Raw genomic sequence first — 12839 nt, forward strand, 5'->3', positions numbered from 1 at the left:
TATTTGGCGACTAAAATTCTGGCGAAAGTCGCCAATTGGCGACCAACAGATTAAAAGAGAAACTTACTTGAAAAATTATCAACAATAGGACGAATTTAATAGTAAAATTAAATGAGACTTACCTGTAAGTTGAAGTTTGATTGAGATTCTACCGAGTTATAAAGTGCTGGGAGATTACATGAGATAGCAAGCGCATGCGCCAACTCAGTCTTCAAAACACTTAATGTGAGTGATTCAAGGCACCACACTACATTAGGGTGGGTGGGAGGGCATGTAATCTCCCAGCACTTTATAACTCGGTAGAATCTCAATCAAACTTCAACTTACAGGTAAGTCTCGTTTAATTTTACTATTCTACCTCGTTATCGTGCTGTAAGATCACATGAGATTTTGAAGCAACACGAACATTAAGCATTGTCATGGCAAAACTTTTATTTTACACATGTGTGTTACTTTACAGTGCTGAGTACCCTGTCAGCAAACATGTTCTCTTTAACAATAGGTTTTTTGTAATACTTGGCAAACGTTGACTCAGAGCACCACCCAGCTGTTTGCAGAATGTCATCAAGACTTACTGAGGCATTGTTGGCTGCAGAGGTACTGGCAGCCCTTGTGCTGTGTGGTTTAAATCTGGAAGTGTCAATTCCAGAGTCTGTGAGAACAGTCTTCACCCACCGGCTTATAGTATCTCTACTAACTTTCCTGAAAGGTTTTTGATGACTAACAAACAATTGGCCTTCTGAGCCTCTTAAGTTTTGTGTTCTTGTTAAGTACTCTTTTAATGTAGATACAACACATAGCGTTTTATCCTCAAAAGCTGTAAGTTTAACAAGTGGGTTGTTAACTCCTGATCTACTTTGCTTCAGGTGTCCCACAAGCTGGAAGGTGTAGCAATTATTTGAAAAAGACATGCGGTCAATATTCAACATATGTACTGTCTGACCTCTTTGGCCAGAAACTAATAAAATTAACACAACGAGTTTCAGCGTCAGTTCCTTTAATGACAATGGGTCCACAGGGGATAGAGACTGGAGAGATTCCAGGACAATTGACACATCCCAAATTTCTGTGTATTTTGGTCTTGGAGGTTTTTCTTGAAAAATGCCTTTCATCAGCCTGGACACTAATGGGTGTTTTCCTACACATGTCCCATCCTCTAAAGTAACATAGCTAGACAAAGCACTTCTGGCAGTGTTGATGGCATTGTATGTAAGGCCTTGTTGATATAGCACAGTGAGAAAATCAAGCATAGGCACTACAGATGGTTGAGTGTGATCGATTTGCCTTTGAACAGAAAAGTTTTGCCATTTCTTGATGTAGGTACTGTAATTTTTCTTTGTTCCATTTCGCCATGAAGCCATGATGAGCTTTGCAGCTGCTTGTGAAATACCCTGATCCTGGATGGACTGCCAGACAGGAGACATGCCAGCATAGGTTTGAAAGTAGGTCCTGGTGCTTTGGCAACAGAAAGGGAATTGCAATTATCATTCTCAGAAGTTGTGGCCACCAAACTTGAGTGGGCCAAAATGGTAAGATCATGATTCCCTGTGGTACTTGATCCTCCAAAATTTTTTGTAAACATCTGTGAATTTGACAAAAAGGTGGGAAAGATATACAAGGAATCCCAGCTAATAGTAAATGCATCCACAAAACAAGAGGCTGGGTCAGGTTTCCAAGAGACAAAACTGGGGAGCTGTGTATTAAGTCTACTTGCGAATAGATCAATTTCTGGGATGCCCCAATGGGTAGTTATTTGTGTAAAGATCTCCCTTTTTAAGGCCCATTCAGTGCGGTCATTAAATAAGCGGACTCTTTGTCAGCCTCAGTGTTTTCTACTCCAGCAATGTGAGTTGCTGTTAACCAGGTGTTGTTATTTACACACCAATCCCATATGTCATATGTCACTTGACTGCAACTTGGAGATTTTGTTCCACCCATAGCATTAATATATGTTACAGCTGTTGAGTTGTCACAAAGTATTTTGACATGCTTATTATTTAGCCTTTTACCAAAAGCTTGCAAGGCCAAGTGAATTGCCTTCAATTCTAACTCATTGATGTGCAATTGGTTTTCTGTAGCAGACCACAAGCCTTGTGTTGTATCACCATCAAGGTATGCACCCCAACCCTTTTTTGACGCACCAGTTTTAATCTCAATGACAGGATTTCCATGTGATATTGGATTTAAGGCCATATCTACATTTTCAATCCACCAAGCAAGATCATCTTTTGCACTTGGGGACAGGGATATGAGAGCCTCAAAGTTATCCTTATGTTCTCTTAAAGCCAAGTTCTTTTCTATCTCTAGTTTCCTATAATGAAGTTTCCCAAACTGTACCCCAGGTAAGCTGGAGACAAGTGTGCCGACTAATTGGGCTAGCTCGGTGATGGTGGTTTCATGCTTGTGCTGCATTGCTGTACAGTTAGCTTTTACTTTCACTTAGTTAGCCTTAGTTGAGTTGGATTTGCAATCTCTAGGTGGAAGTGCTGTACCATATCCAATATATCTTGGTCTGCTGTGATACTCATCCATGTTGAAAGAAAATGCCTCACCCTACCAGCAAATTCATTTGTTGTTAGACTAACCTGAATAGGGTTTGAGCTTAGTCGTTCTTCTTCTTCCCCTCCTGCTTCCTGCTCTCCGTCGATAGTTTAACTCCTGGTTAGCATTTGCCAAGAGTAGCAGCCCATCCATTAGGGCACTAACAGTATCTTCTTTCTGAGTTTCTGAGTTGCCCATCAACTTGTTCACTTCTGATACGACTACTATTATTCCTTTAATCAGGCTTTTCTGAACCTTTTGGAATTTTAAGTCAGTTGACCGAGCTGACTCATCTAAATTGTTCTAGATAGACACCCTGATTGACCTTTGTCTCCGACAGGGTGGCGCAATTTTCGGGAGTTTCGTGTTGTTTCTTTAACTCCATTATTTTGTCTTCGTTACCTTTCTCCCTCATAATCTTATCCACAAGTGATGCAAGTTCCCCGTCGATAGCGGGACCGACATGTTCGGTGAGCTGTAGGGTTTTTGTCAGCTTAGTAATCAGAGGATTGCTGTTCTTTCCTTATTCGTTTAGTCTCTTTTTCTTGGCGGGTGGCTCTTCCTCGACCAGTGATTCAACATCGTCCTTAGACACACTCGAATCACAATCATCGGCCGAGTCTTCGTCACCATTTCCGCCTGAACGTGATGCAATCAGACTGTTCAAGTCATTGAAACCCGCGTTCATTGAATCCCGTAGGCCTTCAAATGAACCCTTGAGGGCTTCGGCAATAACGGAACCAAGAGCTGCCGCGTTTAGGATAACACCAGAACTTCCTTCGTTCGCCGAGTTCATGGGTGCTTGAGCCGTTGGAGGCCTTTTCCCGCCTTTCTGTGAGGCTGGTTTTCCAGCTGATTTACGCACTTCATCAGTGCTAAGGTCCTCCTTAGAGGATTTTTCCTTACCCCTGACCTCTTTAGGAGGGGTTAAAGATGGATTGTCAGCCATTTACAGCAGAAGATGCGGCGTTTTTTCTCTCAGTTCTAAAAGCGCATTTGGACTGTCGAAGGCGTAAGCTTACACTGAGTTGGCGCATGCGCTTGCTATCTCATGTGATCTTACAGCACGATAACGAGGTAGAATCAATAGTACAAGCGGCGGCATCACCTGCATTTCTCTTTTCGCCTCTCGTCGTTCAGAAACTCGACTGCTAAGTAAAAAAATGGCAAATTCGATCGATTTGAAGGGGAAATTGGCAATGTTGCACGGTCTCAGCAGCTTTGTAATGTTGAAATAAATCGTTTTTGCTACTAGACAGTCTCTTCCTTTCTTTCTCTTACAGTAGCAAACCTAAGTGATAAAACGTGCTGTTCGGCGCATTAGCCAATCGTGTAATATATCATGAAGTGTCCTCCCCTTCTGTTTTTTTTTTTTGAGGGGGGGGGGGGGGGAGGGAGGCGACTAATTTTTTTTTTATGGTGACCATTTTACAATTGAAAGTCGCCAAACGGCGACTTTTTGAAAAATTGAGCTTAGAGCACTGGTAGATGTAGATGTAGATGTATATGTAGATGTATATGTAGATGTATATGTAGATGTATATGTAGATGTTTACATTGAGGTGTGTAACTATATCAAGGATGTCTGGGTACACATATTGATTTCCCAATGAGCTTAATATCTGTAGAGGAACAGCTCAGAATAAAACAGGCCGTGGCTATCACTGTTTCTTTTTTTTTTTTTTTTTTATATAAGAAAACGCTTTGGTCATGTGATCCTCACACAGGCAGTTACTCTTTTCAGGGACAGTTCAATCATCTGCAAGTATCAAAATATAATTTTGTTGAATTGATAGATGCTTGATACACCTATGTGAACAGATTTGGTTCAGTTTCATTAAATGAACAACGCAAACAAATTTATTCCAAAAACGGTGAAAACAAAAAGCACAGGAGGTAAGGGTTTGAAGAGCTTTCTTTAGAGCAACTGCTACTGTGAAGGCTTGTGTGCAACTAAAACTAACTTGGTACTGAAAGAAATAACTGTTTCCTTGAATCAGCAAAACAGAAAGAAGTCAAAGCAGCAAGGAAACAAGAGAGTTAGATTCCATGCCTGAATGTTGTAGGTCTCAGAATCTCTCTTTCAGTAAAGTGAAACGACAAAATTGAATACAGATTGTCAAGAGTCCAACTTCTTGGCGCATTATGGACACTCTGATTCATGTTTCATCCAATTTCCTTTGAAAAATATCTGTAATTATTGTACTTGGCATGGAAATAATTGTGCAATAATCTTTCCGTTTTAACACGTGAATTGCGTGCATGCGCAAGAGCGAGTTGTAGGTATGATGTGATGAATGGCGCTCGCTCGGTCGATTCCCGTAAACTTTTTCTATTTTAGGCTTTTGAATGCATTTGATGCAGTGAAATAAGCTCAAGCATAAGTTCAATCAATCGATATGCTGTTTCTTCAATGGTGTAACTCGCACTGTGTATGCGTATGTTATTAGTGTGAACATCCTTGTACTTGTTTTCATCCTCACGCTAATAATTATCTCAGAAGTGCGAAGCAGGGTTCACGCGCGGTACTCAGTTGCAACACAAGCATAAGCATATACGTAACAAGCTAATGCGCAGGTGGGCACAGCTGCAACATAAACACGGGCACAAGCGCTCGGTCGATGTTATGTTAAATAGGGACATGGTTGGTATAAGCAGTATAGTGCTTGCTGATTGCCCGAAAGTCTTTCGCTTATTTTTATCCTTACGCTTATGCCAACCAAGTCTTAACTAGACAGTATAAGCATAGAAAGAAGGCAACGTTTTAATAATCTTATGCATATATGCGTATCCTTATGTCCGAGCGTTCCATCCAGCGCATAAGCTTTTACAGCCTACTCCTATGCTTGCATCACATATAAATACTGAGCTCAATATTGGAACAATGTCAGGATGTGACATGGCGATGTGTAAGTCGGCCCTCGGCCGCTCGGTAACACTTTGGCTTGTTTCAAGTTTAATTTTCAACTCCATTTATCGCAACCCATTGAACCTGGAAGATAAGCGTCTAGGGATATATGCCTGGAAGGATTTGTTGTCGCAAAAGCTTTCTGTGTGCCGTTTTTAAGTCTTCCCAGAGTTCAAATGCGAATCAAGTCATCCGCCATTGTTCCAGCTCCTGCTAGTCATAGGTTACAGATTACTTGGTTTAAAACTCCTAAATGTCGCCTTATTCACCATTATTTTGGCCCTCTGCAATGATATAAAATCAGCGCCAGGTTTTTGCGTATTGCTGCTCCTATTTTAGCTCCAAGCATAGCAAGGCTTATCAACATGTCGTTTTCCACAGGAAAGTTTCCTACTCGTTGGAAAACCGCTAACGTGACACCACTGTTCAAACAGGGTGCGGCTAGTGATCCGTCTAATTATCGCCTGATTTCTGTGCTACCAGTGGTCTCAAAAGTAATCGAACGTCATATGCACAATTCTTTATATGCTTTTCTTATGGATAATAACTTGTTGTATTTTAGCCAGTCTGGGCTTCGTGGGATATACAGTACCGAGACTGCTCTAATTAAGTTAGTTGACGATCTTTTGTTCGGCTTAGATAACAATCATGTATGCGGCATGGTCTTGGTCGATTATCGAAAGGCTTTCGACATGGTGGACCAGAAGCTATTGTTGCGCAAGTTGGAGCTGTACGGTATAGTCAACCGGGAGCTTGCCTGGTGTCACTCTTATTTGTCGGATCGGAAGCAAATTGTCCGTGTAAATGGGAGTGAGTCAAGCGAAGCTTTGATGTTGCATGGAGTCCCTCAGGGCAGTATTTTAGGTCCTTTATTTTTCGTTTTGTTTATTAACGATTTGCCCTTGTATACAAGTGCTCAGTTGGACCTTTACGCAGACGATACTACTGTCAACGCTTTTGCGGATGTGAAAAACTTAGCCAACTTAAGTTCATCACTAAATAAGTCTGTCTCTGAAATTCAATTATGGGCTTCAGCAAATAAGCTCCCATTAAATGAAGACAAGACTAAAGTACTCACGATCACTGGGAAAAGATGTGTGGCTGACATAAATAGAAGTGACATAGTTGTTACTGTAAACAGAAAACAGCTCAATAATGTGGATTGTGCTACCTTATTAGGAGTAGAAATTGACGGCAAATTGTCATTTAATGAACATATTGAGAAAGTATGTAAAAAGATGGCCTCTAGAATCGCTATACTGCGTATGATTCGAGCCTGTTTACCTCTTAAACAGCGACTTCAGTTTTATAATAGCATTATTCGCCCTGTTATGTCTTACGCTAACTTAGTTTGGGAAAATTGCGACAAAGAGTCGGTTTATAGGATCTTAAGATTGCAAAAACGTGCGGCACGAGTTATTTCTTATGCCGATCGCACGACACCATCAGTTGCTTTGTTTAACAAGCTAGGTTGGATTCCGTTTTATGAGCAACATAAGATAGATAAATGCATAATAATGTATAAGCGAATTAATGGGCGTTTGCCGAATTATCTAAATGAACACCTAATTTTGAATAATAAGCGGCACTCCCACAACACTAGATATTCAAGCATTAATGCTGTTTGTCCTAAATACAAAAGAGAATCAGAGGGAGGATGCTCTTTCGCTGTTTCGGCTACAAGACTGTGGAATAGTATACCTATTGAAATTAGGAAACTAGATTCTATTGCATGTTTTAAAAAGAACATGTTTGCCAAGATTTTAAAGAAACAACAATGTTTGCATCATTTTACTATTTAATAATATCTTCTTAATTGAATCTTGTCTTATTTTAAATGCTTATTTTAAATGTTTACATATTTTAGCTTACATATTTATCTGATTGTATATAGTTGTGTAATCTGTGAGGGCCACAAGTTTATTAGCTAGCCTCTGGCTATTAAGTGCTACCCTCTTTAAATAAAGGCTTTCATTCATTCATTCATTCATTCAATAGTTGTATGATAAACAAAACAGCACCCTTTTGAACTTTCTTTCCACAAACCTTTACAATAAAATCTGGAACAGTGATTGTCTTACTCTAAATCCTAATCCGGCCATATTTTGTGTCTTTGAGGCCTAATTTAATTTTACATCATATTCCTCAAAATGTTCATTATTCATACCCTAGTATGGAAATCAAACACCCATTTCTATTGACGACACAAATTACATTGGCTAATCCAATTCACGAGTTGGCCCACAGAGCCTTAGATTTTCAAAGCCAGTGAGTCACAGTGTCACATTCTCTTGGGCAATTAAGAGCCTCAGTTTTGATCGTTTTAATTTCTTTATTTTAGTGGGAAAAAATCCTTCAGCATATTGGAAGTGTACACTGTTTGAACTATTTGGGAAATGAGGGCGACCAACCCTGGCAAAATCTTGCAGGAAGGGATCTTACTTTAAAGAAAAAAAACTTTTTTTAGGTAACTATTTGCATGACAACAACAGAATATACTGAGTGTTAAAAAAGGATATCTTAATAACGATATTAAACTTTTTATTAAAAATAAAACAAAATTCTTACTAACCTCACATGATCTGAAATGATAAATTTAAATTTGTGGTAAAATTAGCATCATGACAAGCATACTCATACCAGTATAAAGTTATGCAAAACAGTTCTTATAACACAGTTCTTCATGAGGGATACATCACTAATTAACAAATGGTAAACACCACAGCGTACACTATTGAGTTATGGATGCACGCGGGAGGTTGCTAAGCACGAAAGAAGCGTAAGAGTCGCTCGAGGCGATAGCCGAGAGCGACTCTAGCTTCTTGAGTGCTTAGCAAACCTCCCAAGTGCATCCATAACTCAATAGTGTACGCTGTGGTGTTCACCATTTGTTTTATAACATAACATCGATACATTGTAGCCATAGAATTTCCCTTTTATTGAACCAAAAATGTTCGTGTAGTCTTACATGACCAAACAAAACAAGAGCGCGAAAACTAGGCATTGCACGGGTTTGCTCGTCAAGTCAATCGAAGACAAATGTGATCATGTTTACTGAAATTCATGGAAAAAAGCTCTTTCTGAGCTTTGTATCTACAGCTAATCGTTGCAATTGCTCAATCACGAGCGAAGTTTCTGACGAAAGTAAAAAACCGTCCTCAAATGTCATTTAAAAATTGACTCAATTTCGGAGGAAGAATTGTTGAAAACAATTTGCAAGTTTTGAATACTGCAGTCACCGAAAAGCGATTTCGTTGCCACTTGTTTGGTCTGGAACGACATGGATTGCTTAGAAACTTCTGATGACTGGCTGTGGTTGTTAGTGGAGGAAGAAAAGGCTCTCGACAAGACTTGACTGCAGTTGTGCAGTTGTGATGTCGATGAACGAGAGTTGTAGCTCACCAGAGACTGTTCACTGCGGTGTCCTGAAATGGCCATGATGTGGCGGTTAGAAATCCCAGCGTTGGACCAGAGAGTGATGGCAGTAGCTCTTACACAATGATTTGTGTAAACTTTGGATAAATTCGCTTCTTCGCTTATATTTTTCATCATTTTAGCGAGGCTGTGTATTCCAAGCGGTCGTGCTTCGTACCAAACTGCATCTTCGGCTGCACAGTTTTTCTTCGGATACTGGAAAAAGGCAGTGCAATTTGGATTGACTTTCTGCAGGTATAGTTTCAGCGCTTTGTAGCCGTCTCCTTGATCTTGTGTTTCATACATTCTTGCTTCTTTTTCTGTGCTCTCTACATTGTTCAATCCTCCAGGATGATTCTTTGACATTTCATCATGGCTCATTGTTGCGTACCTTCGTCCAGCCGCATCAATTTCGAACCTGAAGCTCTTCGTTGTCAAGCTTCTTTGACCTTCACGGCCCCTTCGGCAAAAAAAAAGGACAACATGAAACCAAACGTTCCTCAGGAAGGAAAGTGGTTGAGAGAAGGAAAAGACTTTGCTGGATTTCAACTTCTGGAGGTCTTCTTCTTCGATAGCAGGTTTGTGTGTGACATTTTCTTTGCCGCTTCGCTTAAGGCTTCTTATTTGTGCATCTAACATCAAGTTTGATCTTGAAAATCTCGAATCAGTGGAAATTTTTAGGCCTCTGTTTAAAGGAGGGGCATTGAGATATCTTTCCATTGAGTGTCGGAATCCCAGTAAGGTAGATTTGCTGTAATCTTCGCCCTTTTTCGTTCTGGCTTCTGCATAGAACCTTCGTAGGTTTTGATCCAGCTGGCCGATACTCATCTCTTCAAGCGGGGTTTGAATTTTTTTTTCTGTACACCAAGCTGAAATTAACAGAAAAAGAAACGGTCTGTCAAAATTCTCTTTTTTTAAGACCTTAAATTTTCAATTTCAGTATTTTAACCTCTAATCATCGTAAACGCTCTTTAACAAAGGCAATTTAAAAGGTTTCGTCAAGATTGTTTACGTACAGCATTAAATGGGGTTCCACGGTTACAAACATTTTACTCATCGGTAAAGGCTTCAGGAACTAATTTGTTCTTATTTTTAGCTTTATCGAAGCCTATTTAAAATTTAAAATTTTAAATTTTGTCAGGTTATCTCTGATAGCTGCTTTTTACCTTTAAATGTGGACACAGACCAGTTTGTGGTTTCTTTTGTCTTTTTGGAGTGCCGCTCGCTTACAAGCAATTCGAGTTCGCTTTCACTTAAACTCGCAAATCTCTTTGTAGGTGGCTCAAGAAATGAGAAATCAAATAATTTAAAGGATGGCATTTCTGTCTCATTTTCCCGAAAATTCGAAGACATTTCCATATTTCCGGCAGAAGAGACTCCAGCCATTATTTAAAGAAACAGTTTCCTACGAAACATTTGCTCACGTCAGCAGCGTACACCCATGGGCAAATGGGGGACGCTAAATCGACCAATCAGGGCGCGCGCTTTAGTTTGGTTATGTTATAATGTGTGTTGGTGTGAGTAGTAACCTCAAATACTTGTGCAAATCAAACAAAATGTGTAAATGTTGTGAATGTTTTCTGCTCTGCTCGACTGAGTGATAAACAGCTGAAAGTTTACAACTTGAACAATATTTTTAACCACAAGTGAAGTAAAACGACAATTGCAGGAAACACATGTAATGGTAAAGTTAAATACAGATTGTCTACAGTCCAATCTCTTGGCTTGCAAAAGAAATAATTCTTTCCGCAAATCAGCCAAACAGAAACGAATAAGGGCAGCAGGTAAGGAGAGAGTTTGAATGGCCCTGAAAAGCCCTATGGGGGAGTGGTGGTTAATTAACCTATATATGTATTCCTATGTATGTATATATTCCTAACCTTATTGACGTAGGAAGATAGAATGCCACCACTTTTGCCAGCAGTATGAATTCAGGGAGCTTGTTCAGGGAGCTTGTTGTCTTGATCTAGTTTCTCTTCGATAGAACAGAGAAATGCGTTTGCCATAAGTGTTCATCCCTTCGTCCCGTGTTCAAGAGTCGCAAAATCTGTGAAGATCTCAAAGTACGTGAGCCTAAACCTCCTATAGTTAGCCAACAATGCGTTGTATATAATTATAAATGTGATCTGTGTGATGCAGAGTACGTCGGGTACACCAGCCGGCATTTACATCAACGTATTAATGAGCACCGTAATTCGGCCATCGGCAAACAACTAAAGAACGACCACGGCCTACAAACCATCGGCGACCTGACCAAGCATTTCAACGTACTTAAAAAGTGCACCGGGAAACTGGACTGTTTAGTTCATGAAATGCTTTTCATAAAGAAGATGAAGCCCTCTTTGAACAAACAATCGGATTCCATACGCGCGAAACTATTTATTTAATAGTTTACATTTATGAACTCAACACGCGCAATTATTTATTTAATTTTTTTTAAAAAAAATTTTTAACTTTTTACGTTTGTCACCTTCGTACGGTATAAATTAGCTATTCATTTTTATTCTCTTCTCACTTGAGAATGATGACATGGAGTCATCGAAACGTTGTGTGTTTTTCTCGCTAATATTTATTCTTAAATGTCTAACAAAATCTAATGTCATTCGAATAGTATTAATGCTTTTTTTTAAAAAAATAAAAAAGGCTAGCAAACGTGCAAAATCAATCTAGCGGAAAAGTTAACAGATGATGAACTATTTTCTACGATGGCCCAGAAGGGTCACAGTCCACTTTTATTTTTTGACAGTCCAGTTTTATTTTTTGACAGTCCAGTTTTATTTTTTGACAGTCCAGTTTTATTTTTTTTGACAGTCTAGTTTTATTTTTTTAGACAGTCCCGTTTTAATTTTTGACAGTCCAGTTTTATTTTTTTGACAGTCCAGTTTTATTTTTTTGACAGTCCAGTTTTATTTTTTGACAGTCCAGTTTTATTTTTTTGACAGTCCAGCTTTATTTTTTTTGACAGTCCAGTTTTATTTTTTGGGTCACAGTCCAGTTCTATTTTTTGGGTCACAGTCCAGTTTTATTTTTTGGGTCACAGTCCAGTTTTATTTTTTGGGTCACAGTCCAGTTATATTTTTTGAGTAGTCACCAGATCTCCCTCGATTGAACCTTCATCAACTGTACACTGAAAGGGCGGGAATTTTAATTTTCCGCCATTTTGATTCCAAAGTACAAAGTACAAAATGCCGTTACCAACATATACGCCATGCATGAGCGACAGTGATAATTCTGACGGAAATGAGCTGGAACTTATATCACAGTACTTCAAACAGGGCTACAGCAATCTGGAAATACTTGAATTTTTGAAACTCCACGACATAGCTATCAGTTTATCAACCCTGAAAAGACGTCTTCGATCCTTAGCCCTGTCGAGAAGATCCACCATATCTGATGATCAACTGAAGAATGCCATCGAGAAGGAACTTAGGAAAAGTGGTTGTTTTGTAGGATACCGTAAGATGTGGTCCAGGCTCAGAAAGAAGGGGGTTATTGTTAAAAGAGCAACCGTCATGAGGTGTCTCAGAGAACTCGATCCTGATGGCGTGAATAGCAGACGAAAAAAGAGGCTGCGTCGAAGGGCTTACCACTCGAAAGGACCGAATTTCATATGGCATATCGATGGCCACGATAAATTAAAGCCCTATGGCTTCAGCATGCATGGATGTATCGATGGCTTTTCAAGAAGGCTTATTTGGCTGGAGGTGGGCTCCACAAACAAAAACCCAGAAGTGATTGCAAAATACTATTTGGACGCTGTAAAGCAGTCAGGTGGCGTACCAAGAAAGATCAGATCGGATGATGGACAGGTTAACGTAATAAATGAGCTTTTCTGATGCAGTGCTAGGTTTCCAGACTTCCTTGGTTCAACTGACCTGTCGTAATTGGATAGACGTACAGAGGAGAGGTAATTTTAAGTATCTATTATCTCTCCTCTGCAAATCTATCTCAAAAACATATTCATGGCCTGCTCTTT

General features: G+C 39.6%; 2 protein-coding genes and 1 pseudogene across 2 annotated transcripts; all 3 read right to left on the minus strand.

The window, feature by feature from the left end:
• Positions 1–225: 225 nt before the first annotated feature.
• On the minus strand, positions 226–1439 carry LOC148742154 (uncharacterized). The gene has a single exon (XM_088738486.1). The coding sequence runs from the start codon at positions 1422–1424 to the stop codon at positions 450–452; it is 975 nt and encodes a 324-aa protein (XP_088594612.1). The 5' UTR covers positions 1425–1439; the 3' UTR covers positions 226–449.
• Positions 1440–2528: 1089 nt separating this feature from the next.
• LOC148742155 (uncharacterized) lies at positions 2529–3543 on the minus strand (annotated as a pseudogene).
• A 4820-nt stretch (positions 3544–8363) lies between these two features.
• LOC148742156 (uncharacterized) lies at positions 8364–10181 on the minus strand. The gene is made up of 2 exons (XM_088752416.1): positions 10030–10181; positions 8364–9732 (listed from the first exon to the last, which is right to left on the minus strand). Exon 2 carries the CDS (start codon positions 9689–9691, stop codon positions 8615–8617), a length of 1077 nt encoding a protein of 358 aa, XP_088608542.1. The 5' UTR covers positions 9692–9732; positions 10030–10181; the 3' UTR covers positions 8364–8614.
• Positions 10182–12839: the final 2658 nt, after the last annotated feature.

Source organism: Stylophora pistillata, chromosome 1 (genome assembly GCF_964205215.1).
Source record: "Stylophora pistillata chromosome 1, jaStyPist1.2, whole genome shotgun sequence".
In the NCBI taxonomy this organism is placed as follows: domain Eukaryota; kingdom Metazoa; phylum Cnidaria; class Anthozoa; order Scleractinia; family Pocilloporidae; genus Stylophora; species Stylophora pistillata.

Excerpts from the sequence above, each read along its gene's own strand:
- LOC148742154 (XM_088738486.1), bottom strand. The coding sequence starts at position 1,424 with ATGTCTCCTGTCTGGCAGTCCATCCAGGATCAGGGTATTTCACAAGCA.
- LOC148742156 (XM_088752416.1), bottom strand. The coding sequence starts at position 9,691 with ATGAGTATCGGCCAGCTGGATCAAAACCTACGAAGGTTCTATGCAGAA.